The 23,250-nt window shown below is 39.8% G+C and overlaps 4 protein-coding genes across 5 annotated transcripts; 2 read left to right on the forward strand and 2 right to left on the reverse strand.

Annotated features, from left to right (window-relative positions):
* Positions 1 to 791: 791 nt before the first annotated feature.
* On the forward strand, positions 792 to 3,533 carry LOC135639974 (PI-PLC X domain-containing protein At5g67130-like). Of its 2 annotated transcripts, XM_065154025.1 has the most exons (9): positions 792 to 923; positions 994 to 1,077; positions 1,181 to 1,303; positions 1,379 to 1,516; positions 2,241 to 2,339; positions 2,427 to 2,730; positions 2,795 to 3,018; positions 3,089 to 3,175; positions 3,251 to 3,533. In XM_065154025.1, the coding sequence occupies exons 1-9, from the start codon at positions 918 to 920 to the stop codon at positions 3,419 to 3,421; spliced, it is 1,236 nt and encodes a 411-aa protein (XP_065010097.1). In that variant the 5' UTR covers positions 792 to 917; the 3' UTR covers positions 3,422 to 3,533. The 2 variants fall into 2 exon arrangements, with proteins under 2 accessions (XP_065010097.1, XP_065010096.1); XM_065154024.1 differs by having other exon boundaries at positions 2,241 to 2,730.
* A 2,377-nt stretch (positions 3,534 to 5,910) lies between these two features.
* LOC103989088 (U-box domain-containing protein 26-like) lies at positions 5,911 to 7,568 on the forward strand. Its single transcript, XM_009407843.3, has one exon. It carries the CDS (start codon positions 6,020 to 6,022, stop codon positions 7,283 to 7,285), a length of 1,266 nt encoding a protein of 421 aa, XP_009406118.2. The 5' UTR covers positions 5,911 to 6,019; the 3' UTR covers positions 7,286 to 7,568.
* Positions 7,569 to 10,136: 2,568 nt separating this feature from the next.
* Positions 10,137 to 11,050, reverse strand: LOC135640519 (ethylene-responsive transcription factor ERF110-like). The gene has a single exon (XM_065155035.1). The coding sequence runs from the start codon at positions 11,006 to 11,008 to the stop codon at positions 10,277 to 10,279; it is 732 nt and encodes a 243-aa protein (XP_065011107.1). The 5' UTR covers positions 11,009 to 11,050; the 3' UTR covers positions 10,137 to 10,276.
* Positions 11,051 to 11,985: 935 nt separating this feature from the next.
* On the reverse strand, positions 11,986 to 17,445 carry LOC135640091 (syntaxin-61-like). Its single transcript, XM_065154222.1, has 8 exons — positions 17,236 to 17,445; positions 16,764 to 16,879; positions 14,884 to 14,997; positions 14,549 to 14,662; positions 14,147 to 14,346; positions 13,320 to 13,410; positions 12,665 to 12,730; positions 11,986 to 12,366 (listed from the first exon to the last, which is right to left on the reverse strand). Exons 2-8 carry the CDS (start codon positions 16,815 to 16,817, stop codon positions 12,256 to 12,258), a joined length of 750 nt encoding a protein of 249 aa, XP_065010294.1. The 5' UTR covers positions 16,818 to 16,879; positions 17,236 to 17,445; the 3' UTR covers positions 11,986 to 12,255.
* Between the last annotated feature and the right edge of the window lie 5,805 nt (positions 17,446 to 23,250).

Consider the following 23,250-nt stretch of genomic DNA (forward strand, 5'->3'; position numbering starts at 1 on the left):
TCTTAAAGTGAAAATAATAATAATAGATATTTATCACCTATGTTTGGATTCATTTGATTAATATTGTACGTACATGCATGCTGAAGCGAAAACGAAGCATCTCGTGCTACTGCGAGGAGAGGTATTATCACGAACGATACTCCACGTCCCCGCGTACGCCTTACCTATCACTGCCCGTTCAAAGTGGGGCCCACATTCTGTCCCACGACAAGCTTGGTAAATTGAAAGGTAGGACGCACGAGTTTGTCGTGACCTTATCAACATTGATTCCGCCGTGCGCTGCAATCAAATTTGATAACGGGCTTTAGTCAGGCCTCAAGTTCAAGTTGGATCCAAACCGTTTACAGAAGTCCAACCCGTTAAGGGTCAATATTGATTGAGACTCGTCACACGGGTCAAAATAACTCGAACTCCGACCTTCAAATGAATATAAGTTAGGTCTTCTTCCTACATGACTTATTTGCTTGTATGAGCTTAATTTATAGATTTTACTTCAATTTTTGACCAGTTATATTTCACAATTATTCGTTACCGTGTATCGTCATGTGGGGTCCATTTTCTAATCCATCCTCAACATCTAATGATGCGTTTGGTATCTTTATGCGAGTAGTTGACGGGGGACTTAATTAACTCACTAATCTAATCATACATCTTGCTAATAGACTGCGGACGGTCAGTGCAGAGCCACATGTTCCTTGAGGGCATGTGTCGATCGACACCGTGGTGGCGCCGCCTGGTACGACAACGGGGTTGCGGACATGTAACTTTCGTCATCTCTCCCCCCCGTCATCGTCCATTAAACCGACGGAGACAGCATGGCTTCTTGTTCTTTATTGCCATTGTGACCTACCGGTATTCCTGACCGTCCAAGCAAAGAGAGGTGGAGGAGAAGGTCTTAACAGCGAACAGACGCAGATATGCAGGCATGTGTTTGATGAGGCTCTTCTGTTCTCTGTGCCTTGTACTGTGTGCTTAAGAGTCGTCAATCCACAGGGACTTCGCTTGCTGCTTCAGCTGCAGCTGCTACTGCTGCTGCTTCGGCTATCAGTGCTTCCTTCTCCTGCTACTGCTGCGCAGGTTCTTCTTTCGCTTGCTCATCTCGATCTCCCTTATCTCGGATTGCGTGTGTTTCAGTAGGTATAAGTATCATTTCTTCTTTTCTTTGCGGCATCAAATTAAGCTTGGTGACATCTGCGTGTCGAATGAAAACTGCGACGCCGGGCTGCATTGCGAGACATGCGTCGCCAGCGGCAACGGGTTGTTCAGGTGCACGCGAATTCAGCCCTCCGATCCCAAATCGAAGGTCTTGATCTCCTCTCTCTCTCCCTCTCCCACTCCCTCGCGTCTTCCCTCGCTGCTTATCGTCCCTCGGCAACAGGGGACCGGTTTGCCGTTTAATAGGTACTCGTGGTTGACGACTCACAACTCGTTCGCGAAACTCGGTCAGAAATCGCGCACCGGAACGCCCGTGATCACCCTGGAGAACCAGCAGGACTCCATCACCGATCAACTCAACGTACGCACTTAAACGCTGACACCATCTTCTTCTTACTCCTTCCTTCTCTACCATTCTGTCCGCTTAACTCGGCGGAGGATCGTCGAAGATGGGTCACCGTTGACCCGCCTTAACCACCGAGTTCGTCGCACGCGAAGCGCTGAGTCGACCTATCACGGGCCACCGCTGAAGCACCGCGCACGAATCACGAAGCTGGCAGCCAGAATTTTAATTATCTCAATTAAAATAAATTCCGTTTGGACCAAAAACATACTTCAATTATTCGTTGATATTTTTTGCCAATGAGTAGCTTAGCTGTATAGAAAACAATGACAGGGAGTTGGTGTGACACCAACCAAGAGGTCTTTAGAACCCCTCCTTGAGAGAGAAATCCACTATAAAATTAGAGCATATTATGCTAACTATATGAAAGCATATTTATCTGTTACATTCTCATGTGTTTGGTGATTGAGATCATGAGTTGAAATAGGCTTTGTGAAGGAACAGATATCAAGTTGACTACATCATATTGACCATGTTATAATTGTAAACAAATTCCAACCAGTATTTATTTGGTTGTCTTTTATGATCATTTGGTGGTTGGAATGAGAGTGTCCACATGGTCTTCTTATCCAACCAACAAGTAAATAAGTCCAAGATGCATTAAATGGTGTAAATTAGATTGATTATTAGACATTCATGTCTGACCCATCACCTGCTTGTCCATTTGCTGCAATGAGTGTAGAACGGCGTAAGGGGGTTGATGTTGGACATGTACGACTTCCTGGACGACATCTGGTTGTGCCACTCCACTGGTGGCAAATGCTACAACTTCACTGCCTTTGTAAGCGCCGCTACTGTTGCATTACCTTCACGCATCATTCGGGTCTTCTTCTTCTTCGTCAAATCACTCCTTTTCCTGGTTCTTCAGCAACCGGCGATCGATGTGCTCAAGGAAATCCAGGTTTTCCTTGAAGCAAACCCTTCGGAGGTCGTCACGATAATTATCGAGGACTACGTCACCTCCCCCATGGGCCTCACCAAAGTCTTCAACGCTTCCGGACTGCTCAAGTACTGGTTCCCGGTCTCAAGAATGCCCAAGAATGGCGGGGACTGGCCGCTGCTCAGCGACATGATCAGCCGAAACCAGCGCCTGCTGGTGTTCACCTCCAAGTCCGCCAAAGAAGCATCCGAGGGCATCGCCTACGAGTGGACGTACATCGTGGAGAATCAATGTGAGGAGAAGGCGTTGCCTACAGCTCACCAGCTGAACCCTCAACCTGTTTGATGTTATTGCAGATGGAGACGGAGGCATGGAGGCAGGCGCGTGCCCGAACCGAGCGGAGTCGTCGCCCATGAACACCACGTCGAGGTCGCTGGTGCTGATGAACTACTTCCCCACCATTCCAAACCTAGCGACGGCCTGCAAGCACAACTCCGCCCCGCTTCTGAGCATGCTGAACACCTGCCATAACTTGTCGGCGAATCGCTGGCCCAACTTTATAGCCGTCGACTTCTACAAGGTCAGTGGTGCGTTCCTTATGGAAATTCTTGTAGAGGTTAGGGATGACGTCCTCGTGATCTCCGCTGCAGAGAAGTAATGGAGGTGGAGCACCGGAAGCCACGGACGTAGCCAACGGGCGCTTGGTTTGTGGATGCGACAACATTGCCTACTGCAAGGTACGTCGGAGATCGTATGACACGGTGATCAAAGCACTAAAATTTCATGGATCACATGGCGGTTCTTTGTCACAGGTAAATGCCTCGTTTGGGGTCTGCGAAGTTCCACCTCCGCCGGCGCCGACGACCAACTCGTCCGGCGCGAATGGGAACTCTTCCGGCTCGTCGATCGCGTTGCTTCTTGCACATCAAATCCGATACTTGTGGTTGGCAGTGATCATGTCGATCTGCATCAGCATTAGATAGTCTGGTTTTGGATGTGTGTGGATGGGACAGAAAGTGTTTCTGCTCAGAAAATAATTGATGATTGAGCAATTGTATTTGATAAAATTATATATATTTTTAGTTTGGTTACCAATAGCAAAGGGTTGCTAATAATAGTTTGTTATTGACAACTTCTTGCTTTTAGCAAACCATTAAAAATAATAAAATATAATTTTACCCACCCCACTTTTGATCTTTATGAATAATAAAATAATAAAACATTTTGCTTTTGACAATCATTAAAAATAATAAAATATTTTTTATTTAAAATCCCACTCTTTCTCAACGTGGCTTGACCTAAATAAATAGGATGCAGTTTAACACCACAATTATTGGATGTAGCTCCGTCTGACTTTTACTCCAAGAAAAAAAAGGGAATGAAAAAATATATTTATATTCATTTATAAAAAGTATCCTTAGAATATTATAAATTTTAAAATGAGATTTTAAATAGTAAAAAATAGATTGTTAATAAAAATCTTTTAACTTAAATATCGGATGTAATCTTATTTATATTTATTAATTCAAACACTAATTTTTTGATGAAATAAACTATTAGCTCTGAGTATAGTTCAAATGGATGATTTCCTTAAAATATATCCTTATTTTAGATACTTTTCAAACAGTTATCTCAATTTTGATGTTTTTCAAATCATACTTCAAAAACTATCTCCTCCTCCTCCAACCGTATTTCACTGTTGCTTTCTCTATCATCATTATTATCGGCTATCTTATCGAACCCACTATGTCCTCCTCATCTGTGTGATGCCTCTATCATCTCTCCTCTCTTCTATCTCATTAAAGTCACCACCTACCCGTAACCCTCATATGAGAGAGGAAGGGGCGTGAGGGTTGATGTTGGCTCTCTGCTCCGTCATCATCTTTTGTCTTGCTAAAGTCTATCGCCCGTAGCGCTCACATGAGGGAGGGAGGAGCATGAGGGTTGATGTTGGCCCTATACTTCGTCATCACCCATAGCCCTCTTACAATGATAGAGGGATAACAAGGATCATAATTGATCATCTACTCTATTGTCTCTTTTTGTCTTGTTGGAGGCATCGTTCGTTGTTCTCGCACCCTCTCCTTCCTCACATGAGGGTTGCTGGCGTCGACTCTCATGAGACAGTGTAAAATGTAAGATGATGATAAAGGAGGAGGCAATAGTGAATCTAGTAAAATTATCGACAACAAAGAATGAGACCATATAAAAGTAAGATAAAAAAGAATTATAATTTCGATATTGTTTGAATTATAGATATGATTTGGAAAAGACTAAAATGAAGACAAAGAAATACCTAAAATAAAGATATGATTTGAATATTTTTATAAATTTTCTTAATTAACTTATCACAGCTCGTAAATATTGAAATATTAAATTAAATATTAACTGCTTGGGTTGGGATCCACTATTACCTCAATGCTTACATCAGTTTGTTCTCTTACATTAATTAGAAAAGGGAAATGAATTTTTGCCTTTCTCTTACACATGTTCCATACGAAAGAAGATGATGCACGTCTCTTTCTTAATTAAGTAAGCCAATTTGAGTGCATTAAAAGGTGTGCTGGACTAATATCATACGATTAACCTTATTGTATCATCTTCTGCATGCAGGAAAATGTTTTACCCATTTTTTTTTGGGGAGAAATTGAGAAGAAAAAGAAAGGAAGAAAGCAGCAGATCCAAGCCGTTGGATCGACCGACGTATCATCAGACGGCGAAGAGCCCTTCGAAACCCACAACGAAGACTTCGCGGGCACGGGGGCGCCGAAGTCATTTACTAAAGGAAATTTCCTGACCCGAGACCGGTCAAAATGGGCCGGAGCGCGACAGCTGTCAACACGTGCGGCCAGGTTCCGGCACGTGTGGACGAAGGCTCGAACCCGGTTCCCGAGGTAATCCTGCCGGGTTGACCGGGGACAAACCCCGGCCCCGGTATCCGGTGACTCCCCCGTTCGCACGCGCACGCCTTCTCCGCCCGAGCATCGCGCGACACGTCACCCATTTTATTCGTGCATCCGGCCCAGCATTGCGGACTCCATTTTGTACACCGCGCGTACTGTTTGGACTGGCTAAGGATGCTGTACCCTGTATTTCATCGCTCAACGCGTAGCCTTTTCACTGGCCACGAGCTCCGATGCCCCGGATGTTTGACTGACACTCCTTTTCTTTGACCCATATCATCGCAGCCGTCCAATCTACTGAAGTGCCAGTTCCGCATTCATTGATTGACGGCTCTGATGTGCTTGAACTGCCGACATTTCAAGTCAGTCCAACCCCACCCAACCGAAAGGCGCGCAGGAACCAGATTTGGTGTTACGGCTCGGAGACCGCGCCCCTCCTCGGGAAATGACGACCGTTCGATGGGTGCACATCATGCAAACACGTATAACGCGCGCGTGTCACATGAAAGCCTGGCAGCCGTTTGTGATAAGGAGCCGCACGTGTAGAGGGCAAATGCATAAGAGGCGCTCGACTCACGCCTCCTCCTCCGCCAAACCAACAAGAGCAAAGCTTTGAGCGTTGGCTCGACTCATTACGCGGAGATAGAGGGAACGAGGAGGCGAGGATCGAGATTGGTGATGCCGGGGAGCGTAGCGCCGTTGGATCTGGCGGGGGTGACGATACCGCACCACTTCCGGTGCCCGATCTCGCTGGAGCTGATGCGGGATCCGGTGACGATGTGCACGGGGCAGACGTACGACCGGGCGAGCATCGAGTCCTGGATGGCGACCGGGAACACCACCTGCCCCGTCACCCGCGCCCCGCTCACCGACTTCACCCTCATCCCCAACCACAACCTCCGCCGCCTCATCCAGGACTGGTGCGTCGCCCACCGCTCGCTTGGAGTCGAGCGCATCCCCACTCCGAAGCAGCCGGCCGACCCTTCTCTCGTCCGCTCCCTACTCGACTCTGCTGCCGCCTCATCCTTCAACGCCTCTCGGGTCGCCGCGCTTCGCCGGCTCCGCTCCCTGGCGCGGGAGTCCGACAAGAACCGCGCAGTGATCTCCACACACGAGACCCGCTCGGCCCTCGTGGAGATCGCGTTCGAGGGTGGGGAACAACTAGAGCTACCGGAAGCGGACCAGCCGGCATTGGAGGCCATGGCAGTGCTAGCCATGCTGCCGTTGACGGAGACCGAGAGCGTGGCGGTGGCATCGCGGCCTGAACGGTTGTGCCGACTGGGGGAAATGGTGAGAAGGCACGCGTCAATGGAGGCACGGATCAACGCCGCGGCGGTTATCGAGGCTGTCGCGGTGGGGGCGCGGTCGGCCGAGACCAGGGCCGCGGTCGGCGGGACGAACGGGGTGGTGGTGGGTCTGGTGGCGCTGGCGGAGCAGCGAGGGAACCCACGGGCGGTGCGGGTAGGGATTCGTGGGCTCTTCGCTCTTTGCCTGGCGAAGGAGAACCGAGGGCGGGCAGTGGCGGCTGGGGCGGCCGCAGCGGTGGTGGGCAGGCTGGGCGAGCTGGCGTCGAGCGACGCGGAGCGGGCGCTTGCGACGGTAGAGCTACTGTGCCGGGTGGAGGGGGGCAGGGAGGCGGTGGTGGCGGGGTGGGGCGGCGGCGAGGCGGCGGTGGCGGCGCTAGTGAGGGCGATGGCTGGGAAGGCGTCTTGGAGGGCGGCGGAGCACGCGGCAGGGGCGCTCCTGGCAGTGCTCGGCCCGTCGGAGGCACTACAGATGGTGGCGGTGGCGGCTGGCGTAGTGAGCCATCTTCTGATGTTGGTGCAAGGCGGGTGTTCCGACAGGGCCAAGAGGAAGGCACAGCTCCTCCTCAAGCTCCTCCGCTCTGCCTGGCCTCATTACGACTCCATCGCCAACTCCGACGACTTCCTCCGGCCATTCTAAACACTCTCTCCATCTCTCTCTAACCCAAACTTCACTTCCAGTAGGAATCACTACCCCCCCAAAAAAAAAAAAAAAATCAAAACAAAAAGATTATTATTTTCCTCATCTTCACTTTCTTCCTTTTTTTCCTTTTTCCCAAAAGAAAATTCCAATACAATGCAGGATTCTCTCTTTATCAGTGTGTGAGATGGGAGTGTTGAGGAATGTGAAATGTGGATTGTTCCTTGGATGACTGTAACTATGGATATTGGATTGAAATGAATGGACATATAATATAATTGCACTTTTCTTGTTCTTTTCCAATAAATTGTGAATGCTCTACTGCTGCTGCTCTTCATGATATTTTCATTTTATTGGTATATTATTATTATTATTCTTCCTGAATGTTTTAAGTACTTGTATATATATGTATATATATATACATATAATAATAATAATAATAATCAGTAATATTTGTAAGGAAATCAAGTCAAAATGACTCTCTGAACATAAGAAGACTGCACACAGGGGGAATGGCATCATGTGGATGGTTCCTTCCCTTGTCTTTCCTCACCGTCCTTGAACTCAAAATTGTCTCAGGCATGAAGCCAAAGTCCACAGAAGATGGCAACAGCAGGAAAAAGGAAGGGGGGAGGCATAACACACCACAGAATAAAAGGAAGGGTTTGCTGGAGTCTTGTGACCCAAAAGCTTGGCTGTGGTGGTCATCACATGAAAGAAGAAGATGATGGATTGCTTCGATGGGGTCACATGGCTGCCTCATTCATCACTCCAACTCGAGTGTCTGTCCGTCACATGAAATGGAAGAGGAGCCCTTTTGTCCATGGATCCATTTGTCTGTGGTCCTAAGGTGGAAGAACATGTCCAAATCTACTTTGTTCCAGGATGAAAATATCAGGAACTTCTCTTTCTCTGACTTGACAATGGAACTAAATCTGATGGAGCAAAGACTAGGATTGAGCGAAGATCTTGATGTCACCTCCTTGTTCATGTCCCAAAAAGTAGTCTTTCAAATAGTGAAAAGCTAGATTCTTCAGGATTTAGCAGTCTATCTAATTTGGTTGCTTTGTCAAAAGCTGTGATGATGAGCAGAAAAAAGTTGAGATAGCTTGTCACTGCTTCTTTGCCGCCTTCATAATTATACGTCGGTGACCATCTTTTTCAAGTTCATTGAAGTAGTGGTTCTTGAGCTACACCACAGAATGCTAATTAAATGTGATGAATTGACATGATTCAGGTCTACTGTGGAGTAAGTTGATAGGTCATGGCTGATCACTGGTTCATGTCATTGATTTAAGAGACTGATTTCGATGTTTCTGGGATTTAAGCTCCCACCATGTCAGGTCTTGAGCTAACACTTGCACCTTGGTTTCTCATGTTCTTCTTCTCTCTGAGCAAGTGCACCTGAAACAGGTAGCAGATGAATTGCTTTATGGACCAACTGATGTCTATAAGATATGCATGACTAAACTATTGTCAGAAAACCTAGCTGAATGTGTTTGATCCATACATGACTGCTACAACCAAGGATTTATTTCTCAGAAGATTTGAGTATGTTGGGTTATGTTTCAGCCTGTTTCATGATGTTTTAGGCTGTCTCAGGCCTGTTCTGATCCTTCTGATTGAGATGGGCTGTTCATCTTATGAACTGGAACAACTCTCCTTGGCACTAGAGATCAATGTTGCTGTTCATGCATGAGAAATGTTTTGGATTACTTGGATACCAAGAAAGCCAGGCTTGAGTAAACCAATGTCATCTTTGTTGTGTTTATTCTTGTGCAGGTAATTTAGGATAGTACTTAATTGCTAGAAGGAGACCTTAGATTCCAATTAGGCATTATCTGCCATGATTAGAAGAATGGGAGGGTGGATATGTTTTGGTGAAAAGAAATCTGTTTTAATTAGATAATCACGGATTATAACTTTTTAATTAGGATTGCTTAGTATTTTCATAATCTAACATGTTTGGGGTTCCAAGTAACTTACGTCGTATGTTCTAGCTTGCCACTAGTCTCGTGTGGATCATTCAATAAATGTTCATTCAATTTTAAATTAATAACGATTCAGAGAATTCGAGAATAAAATTATATGATTTTTTTAGATTGGTTAGTAGATGCTATCTATTATTCTTTTTCTAGAAAACTTGGATAATCGTTAAAATTGAATTAGATAGTTAATTCATGAGATGATTATGTAAAATATTCTATCATCATCAAGTGATCACGTTGATATCGAGAGATACATTTTTATTAGTGATCATTTGATATCAGACCCACAAGATGATGTGTCTTCGGGTTGTACACGTGTTACTTCCCTAGTGAATTACATATTATATCTCATGTTATTTTTTAATAAAAATTTATCTCTAAAAAAAGATAATAATAATAATAATAATAATAATAATAATAATAATAATAATAATAATAATAATAATAATAAACACGAAGGAAATGTTGATTTTTTTTTGAAAAAAAAAACATAGTGATGACCTAATTGTTTTATCATCTTCCTATATTTTAAAACGGAATAAATATGAATTAGAGGCCTCGGTCAATTTGATTGGGCAACACAGGCCGCGGGGTCCACTCGTCGAGTGGGCCACGACGAGGTCAGGTCAATTTGGCTCAGCTTTACCGTGGTCAATGCCGCTGAATCGATCCCAATGTGGTCAGCGCCTCTTTCCTCCACCCATCTCATGTCCAAAAACGACTTCCCACCAGAGCACAGTCGACGTTCAGCCATGCAGAGTCCACCACGAGAGAAGCCAATTTGAACTCCAACTATGGATACAAAATATCTGTCCCTGCAACGATGACAAGCAAAGTTTCTCCTTTCCCTTCTTCGATGATCCTTTTGCCAAAGCTCTTCAGGTTAAGCATGGATAAACCATGCAAGAGTACAAGCCATTGAACGAACACAACCGTTAAACTTGGAGTACAGGACAGGACGCATGCAAGGAGAAAAGGAGAAAGAGAGATGAGAGATGGAACACTATTCTGCGGACGAAGATGGTCTGTGTTGGTTGGACTCTATCCATGATGCCTGTGGAAGATAACCCATGTGTTGATCTGTGGAAGAAGAAGAACCGGCACAGTTAGAAGCCATGGAGGACTTGGAATCCGTAACTGGACGATGCTCTGCTTCTCCGGGCAGCCTTGCTTGCTCCCGATAGCCCCTCCAAGGCTGGGATTCTGGCCACCTTGCCGCCGCCACGCCAGGCTGCGGGGGCCCGAGACGGGCGTCCTCGGGAAAGTTGAGCTTCGCTCTGCTGCCCCGGAAGCGGAGGGCGGCTTCGTCGTACGCCCGAGCGGCGGCCTCGGCGGTCGTGAAGGTGCCGAGCCAGACGCGGGCCGCCTTGTGGGGATCCCTGATCTCCGCCGCCCATTTGCCCCACGGCCGCTGTCGAACGCCTCTGTACTTCCTACTTTCTCCTTCCTCCGCCAATGGAGTGGCGGAAGGGGTGGCTTCTGCCACCGGAGCTGGAACTCGATGATGCTTGTATGCCCTCTCTCCCATCAACTCGTCCGGCTCCCTCTTATACCCGATGACGCCGCCACGACCACCACCCCGCGATGGCGAGAACGTTGGAGCATCCACGGCAGTGTCTCCTGCAACGACTCGCCTCAGCGCCGACACGATCGCCTCCATCTCTCGCGCCCGTCCATGCTCCGAAAACGGATCCGCCTGCGCCACCGCAGCATCTCTCGCAGGAATCGGCTGCATGGAATCGCCGGGTCCGGCGTCGGAGTCTCGCCGCCACCTCGAACCAATTCAGGCAAAGCCCAAGAACAACATGACATGAATGGCTATGTATATATAGATACTCTTCGCATATGCACGTCAAGACTTCACCAACGCCGCCTTTGCTGAGTTCGTCAACGCTACGTATTCAACTTACGAATCTAATGGGTCTTCGTCGAATTATTAATAATCTCAAAAATAAATTTATCATGATATTGAAATATTTTATGAGTTAAAATCATACATCTGTTTCTTTTTAATTAAAAAATAATAATATAATGATTAGTATATAAATTTGTTGCTTTTATTTGCGTAAATAATTAAAATACTGATTTGGTTACATCAAAGACGAATTCGATACGGTCTTCCACACACGTTGGTGGCTTAGAAGGAAGAAAAGCATGAGTGGTATATATATATTATAAAAGACACAAAATGAAATTTCTCTTACATCGAAGACAAAACAATTGTGATCTATAACATGTGGAAGTCAACCCAAAGAGATGCACTTTGCTAACCCAACTAAAAGCTAAATAATGTCTTTTTAGAATCTTTTGAAGCTTCTCCTCTTTGTCATCAATGACTTACTTGTATGGGAAGCATTCATTTGTAGTTTTGAACTGGTTTGACCTTCGAGTTTTGACTCTCACAACAACCTTGGTCTTATTGTTTAATCCATTTGGGATTCTGGACGACGAGTATGCGAGGAGTGACGAGTTCCAATGTTTGAACTTCGACTCTTTGGTCCACGCCGTGGGACCAACAAACATGGAGGCTTCATGAGGTCAACGCATGTCCATCCAGAATCTTATGGATGCTCAACCCAAAAATGGAACTCGCATATACCCTTCTAGAATCGAAACCGAATTGTAATTAAACCAATCGAAGGTGATGGTTTAATTCCGATTCATAGAATCTAGACCGAAATCAAAATCGATTTGATTTCAAATAAATCGAAATAAAAACTCAGATGATCAAATATCCCTCCAAATGAGATCATAAGGTTGATACAAAAATTGGAGCTAGCAATGTCCATAAAATACAACCACCATTCTTCACAGAATACAGCCATAGTTCTTCCTGAAACATAACCATGACTGCAACTCGGCAGTGATTTATATTTTCTAGCACGGTTAACAAATCTATGACTGCATCGGTCATCAGCTAATCCCATTTTTGTGCACCCCATAGAAATCGAAGGATATGACTCTGCAACTTTCTTTTGTTTCTTATGTGAAGAAAACCAAGACAAAAAGAATTATGAAGAGCACGATCAAGAACCCTATCATCATGATTTGGCCCTTTGCGCCGGCCTTCTTCATCACCACAGCGACTTTTTTCTGCACAAAAAAAATGTTATTTCCTACATTATTAGTACCACATAAAAAAACAAAAAAATAACAACAAAATTTTCCTTTCAACGACAAATCAGTTATGACAGAATTATATAAAGGTCAAGGGAAATCGATTTCCACCAATTTCCAATCTTAAATCTAGTTAGAGATCTGTGCAAAACTGCAAAACAAGTATGCAATCATAAATTTAGAACCATAATCAGGTTAGCTTTCGGATAAATTTTACTGAATGTGGATAGTAATTTGCAAATTACTGTGCATCAAGAAGCCGTTAAATGCTAACCTGAACAAAATCCAGCCGGTTTGAAGTAGTATCCATCTCCAAACTTAAGTCACCCAGAATCCTTTCCTATATCACATAATGAATTATGCAGATTAAAAATAAAGTCATTCAATTTTGAACTCCCATGATCGACTATGGAACAATCAAGAACAAAACCAGCCTTTCGAATGAAATGGTTTGTAAATTCTATCAGGTAGCAGCAATCTAGCAACTAGCAGAAAATACATTCATTCCTACAGCATGCTGCAAAATCATACTCTGACATAGACATGCAACATCAGATTATCTAAGAGAAGGACGGCATAACTTTTAAATTAGAACATCCACAACTTTTCCAAGAAATATAGGCACTAGAGGTATTTATGTGCCAGACATTATCATGAGATGAAAGCTAATGAAAGAAATTTATACCAAATCACTAAAAAATTATGTAATAAATAAAGTTAGAGGATTTGTAATGATACACAAGAATTGCTGGACATTTTTTATAAAGCGGGTTTATCATTCAAAGAGAATAATATTTAAGTTACACCATTTTGAAGAAGAATCATATTAAGGTCTAACCAATCAGCTTCTCAGGTTTGGTTTAACCATTTTTCCATGATCAGTTTTATATAAATGATATAAAGAAGTGAAGTAATATTTTCAACGTTACCTGCCCAACTAATTCATCATGTATAGTAAGCCCTATGCCACCTATTCTCTCAACACTAGCACTAAGCTCATCCAGCTCCTCATCCTGTTGCCTGAAGTACAAATGACAGTCACTCATAATGCCAAAAAATAAAATTATTTTCTTGACAGCTTTAACAGAACACTGAACAAGTCAAAATAAGAATACAAAAAAAGGTGGTTAAGGTCCTTGATCAACAAATAAAATTGATTCCCTCCATAATCTGTGATGCACACACACATATGTTGTACACACATACATACATACATACATACATACACACATACACAATCAAATAAAATTGATTGTACATACACACACACACACATATGTTGTACATACATACATACATACATACATACATACATACATACATACACAATCAAATAAAATTGATTCCCTCCATAATCTGCGATGCACACACACACACACACACACACACACACATGTTGTACACACATACATACATACATACATACATACATACATACATACATACATACATACATACATATGTTGTAGCCCTTTTCATCAATATTTATTTGGCCATCTTCTCTCAAGTGTCTAACCAACAAACAGACCTTATAAAATGCAGCATTTCTTATCTAGTTAGACAAGATTGAGATAATAAAATACACAATTAAGTTATATGTAAACTTGTAAAACAGCGCTATGCCAACAGACTGCTAGTGTCTTTATTGAACGAGTAAAATCTAAAACCTACGACATCTGGTCTATTTATCATCTACTTCTAAACCATATCCAAAATAGTAACAAAAGATAACATTTGGGAACAAAAAATAAATTACTTTATAAGAAGTAGCTGCCTATCTGATTCTGAAGAGATGAAATCATCATCATCTTGTGATGTGTTGTAACCCGATCTCCCTGCCTTGGACGCATAATCATTTGGAAGCCTCATGAGCTCTTGGCGAACACCATTTAGACTAGGAGTGACTGAACTGCCCTTAACTCCAGATTCTTCTAAAGTTCTTCTGATGGTACCCACCTACAAATACAATTTCAAGTTCAGGAATTAAAATAGAAATGGTGACAAACAAAGAGTACACATTTAAGATGCTGCTGAATATAGTATCTCCAATTCAAGGCAAAAACACAGAGAAAGCCTTGCCCATATAAAAATAAGAAAGGAATGAAGTGATAGTCAACTGTAACCACCGTAGAAAAAGCACAAAAAAACATATACATGCCTGCTTACGAGCAATGCTAGTCCATTTCCTACGTTTTCCAAGTTCAGTTTCATCAAGACTATATCGAGCTGGATCCTTTGCAGCAACGGCAATTGCCTTGTCTAACTCATCAACCTTTGCCATTAACATAAAAAACACATTCAACAAAAAATTGCCATAATATGAATCAGAAAGTATTGCAATAAATCCTTCCATTGCTGAACTTGCTCTTTGCTATCAACATGCTTTTATCATGATAGACAATTGACATACAAGTATGTTCATAAAATGGAGGACTCCTAAACAAAAGGTTGCAGAAATGAAAAACAAATACTTTGTTTCCATCACACTGATACCTGCCAATCAAGGCTTTCACAGCTGGCTAGGAGCTCTTTGGTTAGACGTACACGCTCTCCGATATCTAAAGATGTCTGTTCCCATTGGCGAAAACTAGCTTGCAATTTATCAATCTGCATCCAGGAAAAAATTCAAGAAGAAATGATGAACAGAACAGTTTGTAAGAACTACTCTATCTTGCAGATTAAAGCTGCAACATGAGGTGAACATATTTTCTGGAAGATAAATTCTTATTCATAAATATAGGCCTCCATTTTTTGTTCAGGGGAGGGGTTCAAGGGTGTATGAAAATATAGCTTTTGATGTGATAACAAGGATGTCAAACAACAAAGGTAGCTTCGGTCACAAACAAAGAGGATTAGTGCCTTAGGTGCAAACATATCTATAAGATAATTTCTGAGCATCTTTAGTGTATATGCAAAGCCTTTTTAGGTAATATACAGTTCCAAACCATCAACTTCAATCCAAGAGGGCCATGCATTTCTTGAAAAGTAGGACCTACACCTCGTCCAATGTGTGTTTGATAACTTTTTGTTCTTCATCCTCAATTAACCAAAATTAAACTTATAGAATTCTTTCCAACTAAGACAATACTGCTAAGCAAATTTCTGACTCAGCACCATAATATGCAAGTATGCAACACACGCTGTTAACTCTCCCGAGATTTGAATCAGAATATTTCAACATAAGCTGAAGAACAGAGAAGAGGCTGCTGGTCACTTAGTGGATGCACTGTTCAAAAATGAGAGTAAAACAAAGCATTGGTCAGCTAGCCATAGTGTATTAATAATGAAAGATGATCAGTCACATGAATTTGTAGCATTCAGCTTTAGTTTTCTGTCTATATAAAATCTATTTAATTCGAAACCTAAATTACAAACATTTGAACATTGAAAAAAAAAATTCTAACTTAATTTAACATTCAGATTTCTGCAAGTTCCTATTTTCACAAGTTGTTTGATTCATTGTTAACAATCAACCCAAATCTGAAATTTGGCATGCATTCTTAAATGTCTTACATGGAGAAATAAACTCTTAATCTTTTCGTAAATCATAGTATATCCAAATCAAAGCTGTAGAAGGCTATGGTCATTGTTCCTAAGTAATCTGAAGTTACAAATCACAAGCAAAACTTAGTTCTTTGGCTTTCAATTTTAATGCATTCCCACATTAGTTTTTAATCTAAATTCTTGTCCTCATAGTACGTAGTATGTCAAAATTTAGTTCAAAAATAGAAAACTGAACAAGGATATGTCGCAAAGTGAAAATCGGGAACATGATTGGTCAGTGGTGATATGCCGTATCAACTGGATGAGATTGACAAGATTGTAATTTCCCCAAGAAGTAAATTCAGATTTGGAAAAAAAAGAAAAGAAACCATAAACTAAGGAAAATGTGAAAATAAAAAAGAAATATGTCAATATACTTTATTAGAACTAGATAACTTTGCAAGCATATGTTAATACTTAATATACAACATGCTGAGTTCAGATCGAGGACCAAAAGAAAATCAGAATAGTATTGACAATGCTAATGCATTCCTTATAAACAACAACAGCACAAATCCTCTTGCAACGAAAGGTTATCCAAAATCACTTACTATAAACTTCAGATATTTATCACAAAATACATATCATCATCCTTATCCCCATCACATGTCTCACTACTAAAAGTGCCTCTACGCTTGCCTTCTCTCCTAGTTCTGGCAATCCACAAGGTCAATTAATTATATAGGTTTATAAGAGATACCAAATTAATATTTTTAACCTTTCACAAGCAACCAAAACTAAAGTGTGCATCACTAGACGAATCAGGCATTCGACACTCCCTTTCGGACATAAACATTAATGTATTAAGCAATCAAATCAGTTAAACATACCGAGCCCTGAATTTCCTCCTTAACAATGTAAAAAGGATCTCGAGCGGGAGTCATCTCAGTGCACTCTTTGGACCAAGATCAGCTTCTCCCAAGTGGTGCATCAACCCAATACGACCCTACATGTACAAGCAGCAAACAGGAAAACACATCACTAACAATAACATGCGGATCTAACAACAGTATATCACGGAATCAGTCCCTCAAATGGCTAACACAGGTATATACAAGCTTCGCCGAAGAACAAAATCGCTGATCGGAGGTCTCCGATCCTACCAGAGGGACCTCAAACAAAATCCGCCCTCCCAATGCGAGACAGGAGGGCACGTGACGCCTAATTTTAGGGATCATCCCCAGCATGGACGTCAGACTAAGATTCGTAGGTGAGCAGACGAGAAGGGATCGATTCGGAGGTGGAATTGGTGCGTGGCCGCCGTGGATCTGGGAAGAATAAGGGGTTTCTTTTCCTTATTACCTTTTTGTCATGTGGAGGACCAGATCGCTGCCTCCGCCGTAGTAACCGAATCGATGAATGATGGATCAGCAGCGGCGGCGGCGGCGGAGGAGGAGGAGGAGGAGGTCGGAGGGCAAGAGGAGTTCGCCAGGGAACAACGAGGTCGGGAGCAAGCGGAGTTCCTCCACGGCAACAACAGGTTTTGTAGAATGGCTAAGCGACGGGTGGATTCGGTCCGTCGGATTTGCTATGCTGCAGTGGCAAATTGGACCCAAATCAATCATCTTAGGTACGTCAAATTAGAGGCCATCAAAGGTTTCAACGTAGGAATAGCGTATTTATTTATCACAAAAAAAAATATTTAGTTCCTTAAAATAATATAAATATTCTTATTATTCTTACCGATTGTTTTATTTTAATTGCATATTTTATGCACTGCAATAAATGTAAAAAAGAAATTGATAGAAATTACATCACTAACAGCGGAGGAGATAACCAATCTGATGGAAGTTGATGTTGATTGGACTTTTAAAGAACCAACGAAAATTGACTAAGTTGCATATCATAGAGATTTTATATTTGAGAAATTTATAGCCATGAATACAAAAGTCACTGCAAGTTCCTATTTTGAAAAGTATCCAAATAATGCTCCTACTTTTAAAAAATATAATATTAACCTTAAAAAATTACATGAGTTTATATAAAATTAAATCATATAAAATACTAATTTAACTTGAACAGATGTTTTTACTGTATACTATATATCCGTGCTTCGTATTTACTATTTGACATGACTTATATTGTACGATATTTTATTTCCAACAATTCTCTATTCTATTGTCATTGTCGTATTATATTACACATCATTCGAGTTTTATCATCTTGGTATGTTATTATGTTTAGAGTCGAGTTTTATTGCTTTCGAGCATCGAGTTTCATCGACAACAACACCGACTCTTTTAAGCTTTTATTTCGTCGTTGAGCGAGGATTCTTTAAAAAAAACTCAAACTTTTAGTTTATTATGTAGCTAAGGTTATAGGGTTACATTGATATTTACTATTCTGAATAATGTTATAGAAGCTTGTTATTTTACTATCAATATTTTGAGTATTATTTATAAAAATAAAGTCTTTATCCATAACAATACGTTATTTTTTACCTTATTTATTTTATTTAAATAATTATGATTCATGCATGTAATGTTTTTTCACATTTGAGTCTCTAAAAATGTATTGTTTAAAATGATATCAAACTTTTAGAAAAGCTTTAAATATAACACTTATGGGCATGTCATTGGTTTTTAATTAAAAAGTTCTTTTGATATTTTTATGGTTTTTTTAGCATCTAAATAATATATTAATTTTCTATTATATATATATATTTTATATTTAGAATAAATTATAATGCATATATGTAATTTTTTTTACATTTGAGCTTCTAAATAGGTCCTCAACATATGTAAAAAAAATTGGTCTAAAAAAATATTTTTTGATAGGTAATTCACTATTTTAGAGGAAAAATAAAATATAGTACATCACATAAATGTACTGTTTAAAATGATCTTAAATATTTAAGAAAACTTTGAATAGAACACTTATGGGGATATGTCATTGGTTTTTTATTGTAGAGATCTTTTTGGATTTTTTTAGATTTTTGATCATTTGAACAATGTATCATTTTTTATTTTCTCCTTATTTTTTGTATTTGTAACAAATTATAATGCATCTATGCAATATTTTTTCACATTTGAATATTTAAATAAGTCAACAATATATTATAAATTTTGGTCTAAAAAAAATTCTAATAAGTGATGCATTGTTTTTGAGGAAAAATAAAAAATAGTATTCAAAATGATCTAAAATTTTTAAGAAAGTTTTGAATAGGACACTTATGAACATATGTCATTGGTTTTCCATTTCAGAATTTTTTTGATATTTTTATATATTTCTGAGCATCTAAATAATGTGTTATTTTTTATTTTCTCCTTTTTCTATTTAGATAATTTTTCATTGAATCATTAACTCTAATATCATTTTGCTTTAAACACAAAATAATCATGTCATTAAATGCTTATTATAAGCATAGAATGTCTAAAGCCAACTACAAAAATATAGATTTAGGCATATATATATATATATATATATTATTTAATTATCATTATAAATTATAAATTTCATCTTTACAGTTTTTTTTATTGGTATTCATGGATCAAGTCATTCCAATGAAGAAAAGAGATCGAACAGCCATTCTAGTTGGGTGGGTAGCTTAGGGTAAAACTTTGTAGATCATATTTTTGTCACTTATGACACCTATTAAGTGTACTCGAGTAAAGTTGGTCTTATTATCACCAAGCTAATATCACTTGGATATTATAAAGGAGTACTATATTTGATCGTTTTCTAAATATCTATGAAATTCTCATATCTCACATATTAATATCGATATTTATAAAATAATGGTCTAAGAATAATAAGTTTATAGTGAATAAAGTGGAACTATCGTTTTCTATATGTGATGTATCTCTCCTACTTAATTTGCCCAATGCTAGATAAGTCCTTACTCTAAAGGGTAACACAAGCACTTTTTATTCGGAAGGACCAATCTATAGGGATTTGGAAAGGTTGATAATAATTTTACATCCACGTGAAGATAAAAAATCTATAATAGTCCATTCATTTATTTCTAAGAGGATTCTAATAGCTGGAGAAAGAATGTAGGGGTTCAAAAGAAATAAAATTTCAACTATTGATTATTTGAAATGACACCTATCCATATTATATATAATTTACAAATTACTATATCTTCTTTTTGTGTAATATATATTTGATAGGGGTGGTTTTGTCATCTCATGCTTTAAACTGTCAAATAAAGGTAGATATTGAGGTACTGAAGAGCAATGATCTACTAAGTGATCACTTACTATTAATGTATATTTCTTTTATAAGCCACACAAATTATAGCTTTTTTTAAGATAACTATATAATAAATTTATTTTTCATTATATAACAAGCAACTCAAATATTTGATGTATGTACGAATGATATCATAGAAGAATAATCGAAGTCACGTGAATCTTAATAGTCTGAATGTAAAAACTATGAGATATATCTTTAGATACTTAGAAGGCTCGTGGTGTTAGTACGAGAACATGGTTTAACTAATATAATTTATAAAATAATGCCCAAATAACTTAAAAATTATTTATATCAATGATACAATTATGTTGTCCATAAACTTATTCTGATAAAATAGTATACATGAAAGGGAGTTATTGTAAAAAAAAAGACTTTGAAGATGAAAGTCAAAAAGAAATCAAAGAAGAAATTAAACAAAGATAAATGAGGTGAACCCAGAAGGATTTATATATCTTCTCCATGCTGAGGGCCAAACAACAGAAAAGGCGATTGATTACGAAGATGATTGCCATAAAATTAAGTTCTTAATAGTTTTTATTTTTATTTGTCTAGTAAATATAAGTTAACTATTCAAACTATTTGATTTTTTTTTGACATTATAGTTTATCAACTGAAATAATATCGAGAGGTGACATGCCACCTTAGCTTGTATTACTTTATGAAGTTGATAGCTTTTAATAATATGGTAGATGATGATGTGCATGTGATGTTGAACTATGTTATGGTTGATTTGTGATATGTTCCTTAGTAACTACGTGAATACTTTAGTATTCTATTAAAAGAAGTTGATGAGCTACGTTCACCTCTCCTAAGGTCAGGAAAAGTTATCTCAACCTTGATGGTTTAATTGAGTTATGATTTTTCTAAGGGTATTTCAATCAGTGACTCCATTAGCCTAGGATATGGGACAGATATAGCTAATTCTCAAGGGTCTATAGCTAGTATCTCAAGTCGAGCTTTCTTTGGTAGGGAAACTACCATTATGCATCACTAGCATAATTCTCTTAGGTTGTTTCTTAGTTTTATAATATCGATCATCGTTAAGAACTTCATTATCATATGGTATGTCAACACTATCGCTCTCAGTTTATTTAGCATGGGTCGACCTAAAATTACATTGTATGCCAAAGGGATATCCACCATCATAAACTTAATTAATATTATTTTAGAATATGGCTCGTCTACAAATATGATTTGTAGGTTCACAATTCCGAGAGAGGAGATGGAGTCACCGATGAATTCCATTAATAAAAAAGTTATTGAAGTAAGATCAATAATTGACAACCTAAGTTTTTGAAAAGTATCAAAGTAAAGGATGTTGGCAGAACTACCTATATCAATCATGACCCTCGTCACTTAGGTACTGATTAGCCTCACAAATACTACCATGATATCCTCATGATTTGGGTCGAGATTTGTCCTTTATCCTCAAATATATTTTAATAGGAGTTCGGGGATAAGCCATATGACTCTAAGAGTTGTCCCTCCCTCCCCCTCTCTCGGTTGGTCTACCATGATGATATCAATTTACTTCTCCACCAACCCTTGAAGTCAGGGCGCTTCTCCACCGACCCCCTAAAATCGGGGTGAGGGTTCTCGATGCTTTTGGATAAAATGTCTAACATGACCTCATTGTTTGAGCTCTTTAATTTTTACTCTTTTAGGTTAGGACATTCTTTAGTTTTACGATTGTAATCTCAATAAAATTAGTAATACTTGAACTTATCTCTTTTCATCAATAAAGTCTTCATTAGGTAAAGGTCTCTTAAAAGTCCATTCTTCTTTATCTATAAGAAGACTTTAGTTTTGTTCATATTTATAGGGGTCAACTTGAGCCTTGGGTAAGGTAACTCAGGTCGTTTATTTCTTCCTCAAAGCAGTGATCTCTGAATCAAGGCTGATTATGGTCGCTCTTGGTTTAGCCTATGCGTGACTCATACTTGCTCGAGACCATTGCCTTGGTGACAATATATTAATTGACTCTTTGAGATACTTTGAGTATAATCATTAGTAACTTCTTTATCTATGACCAAAAAAGATGAAAATGCCTGAGTCCCATCATCAAGGTATATATTATGAGGGATATATGAGCATCTAATATACCTCAGATATTATTTGTGAATTGAGCGACAAAGTCTATAAGCATTTCTTCCTCCCCTTACCTGAGTTTGAGTGTTGCCGTTGAAGTTCAAGGGCATACATTTAAAAGAAAGTGAACTTCAAACTCTCTCACTAGCTAAGCGAAAAAGCAGATGGAAAGTGGCTTCATGCGAGCATATCATTCTCGTACGAGTCCAATTATCATGATCGGGAAGGCGTGACGCATTAGAGCATTCGAGGTGTCATATAATAATATTTAGGTGCGAAGCACTGCAATATGCTCTATCGAGTTAGTGCAACCATTAAACATTTTTAAGGATGAGAGACAAAAGTTCACTAGAATTGATTCCCTATAAATTTTCATAGTGAATGATAATTGACTCAAGGTGGGCTTAACTAGTGCTTCCTTTTTTTATTATTGGAACTTTCGTCTTGTTTTCTCAAAACATCGATTCATCTATCACAGTTAGATCCATAAGAAATCCTCTGTCGAGTCCATTGATTGAGTCTCAGATTGAGTTGGGGTAGAGTAGGGTGGTATGATTCATTGAATTCCATAGTCGGGGACTAAAGTGTCCTCTCGGTCAATAGTTAGATAGGTCTTAAGTGCTCTTGAGATGTTAGTATAATGTCGAGTTGAGGAATATTAACAGGTGCCGATGGCAGTGAAGTTGGGTATTACGGTCGAGTTGGGGGCATCGTCTATTGGAAACGTAAGGGCAAAAGCAAAGTGACAACCTATATCATACTTGTTTGTATTTGTACTTGCTGAATGAGTTTTAGAAATACCTCAGTAGGGAGGAGGAGGTGACTCGAGGCCGTCCTCAAGGATTAGAGACTTGGGTCAATGAATAGGCACCGTTATTGCATTTGAATCCGCATCAAGATAGATACACTAATATGTGAAAGAAGGGTAGCTGTTACCCTTATTGAGTGAAAGCACTATGGGTCGAGGGCAAAGCCTCTTCGCTTAAGTGTTCATTAAGAGGATCGATGAATAGATCTTCTCCTACGACATCG

Source organism: Musa acuminata, chromosome BXJ3-6 (genome assembly GCF_036884655.1).
Source record: "Musa acuminata AAA Group cultivar baxijiao chromosome BXJ3-6, Cavendish_Baxijiao_AAA, whole genome shotgun sequence".
Lineage (NCBI taxonomy): Eukaryota > Viridiplantae > Streptophyta > Magnoliopsida > Zingiberales > Musaceae > Musa > Musa acuminata.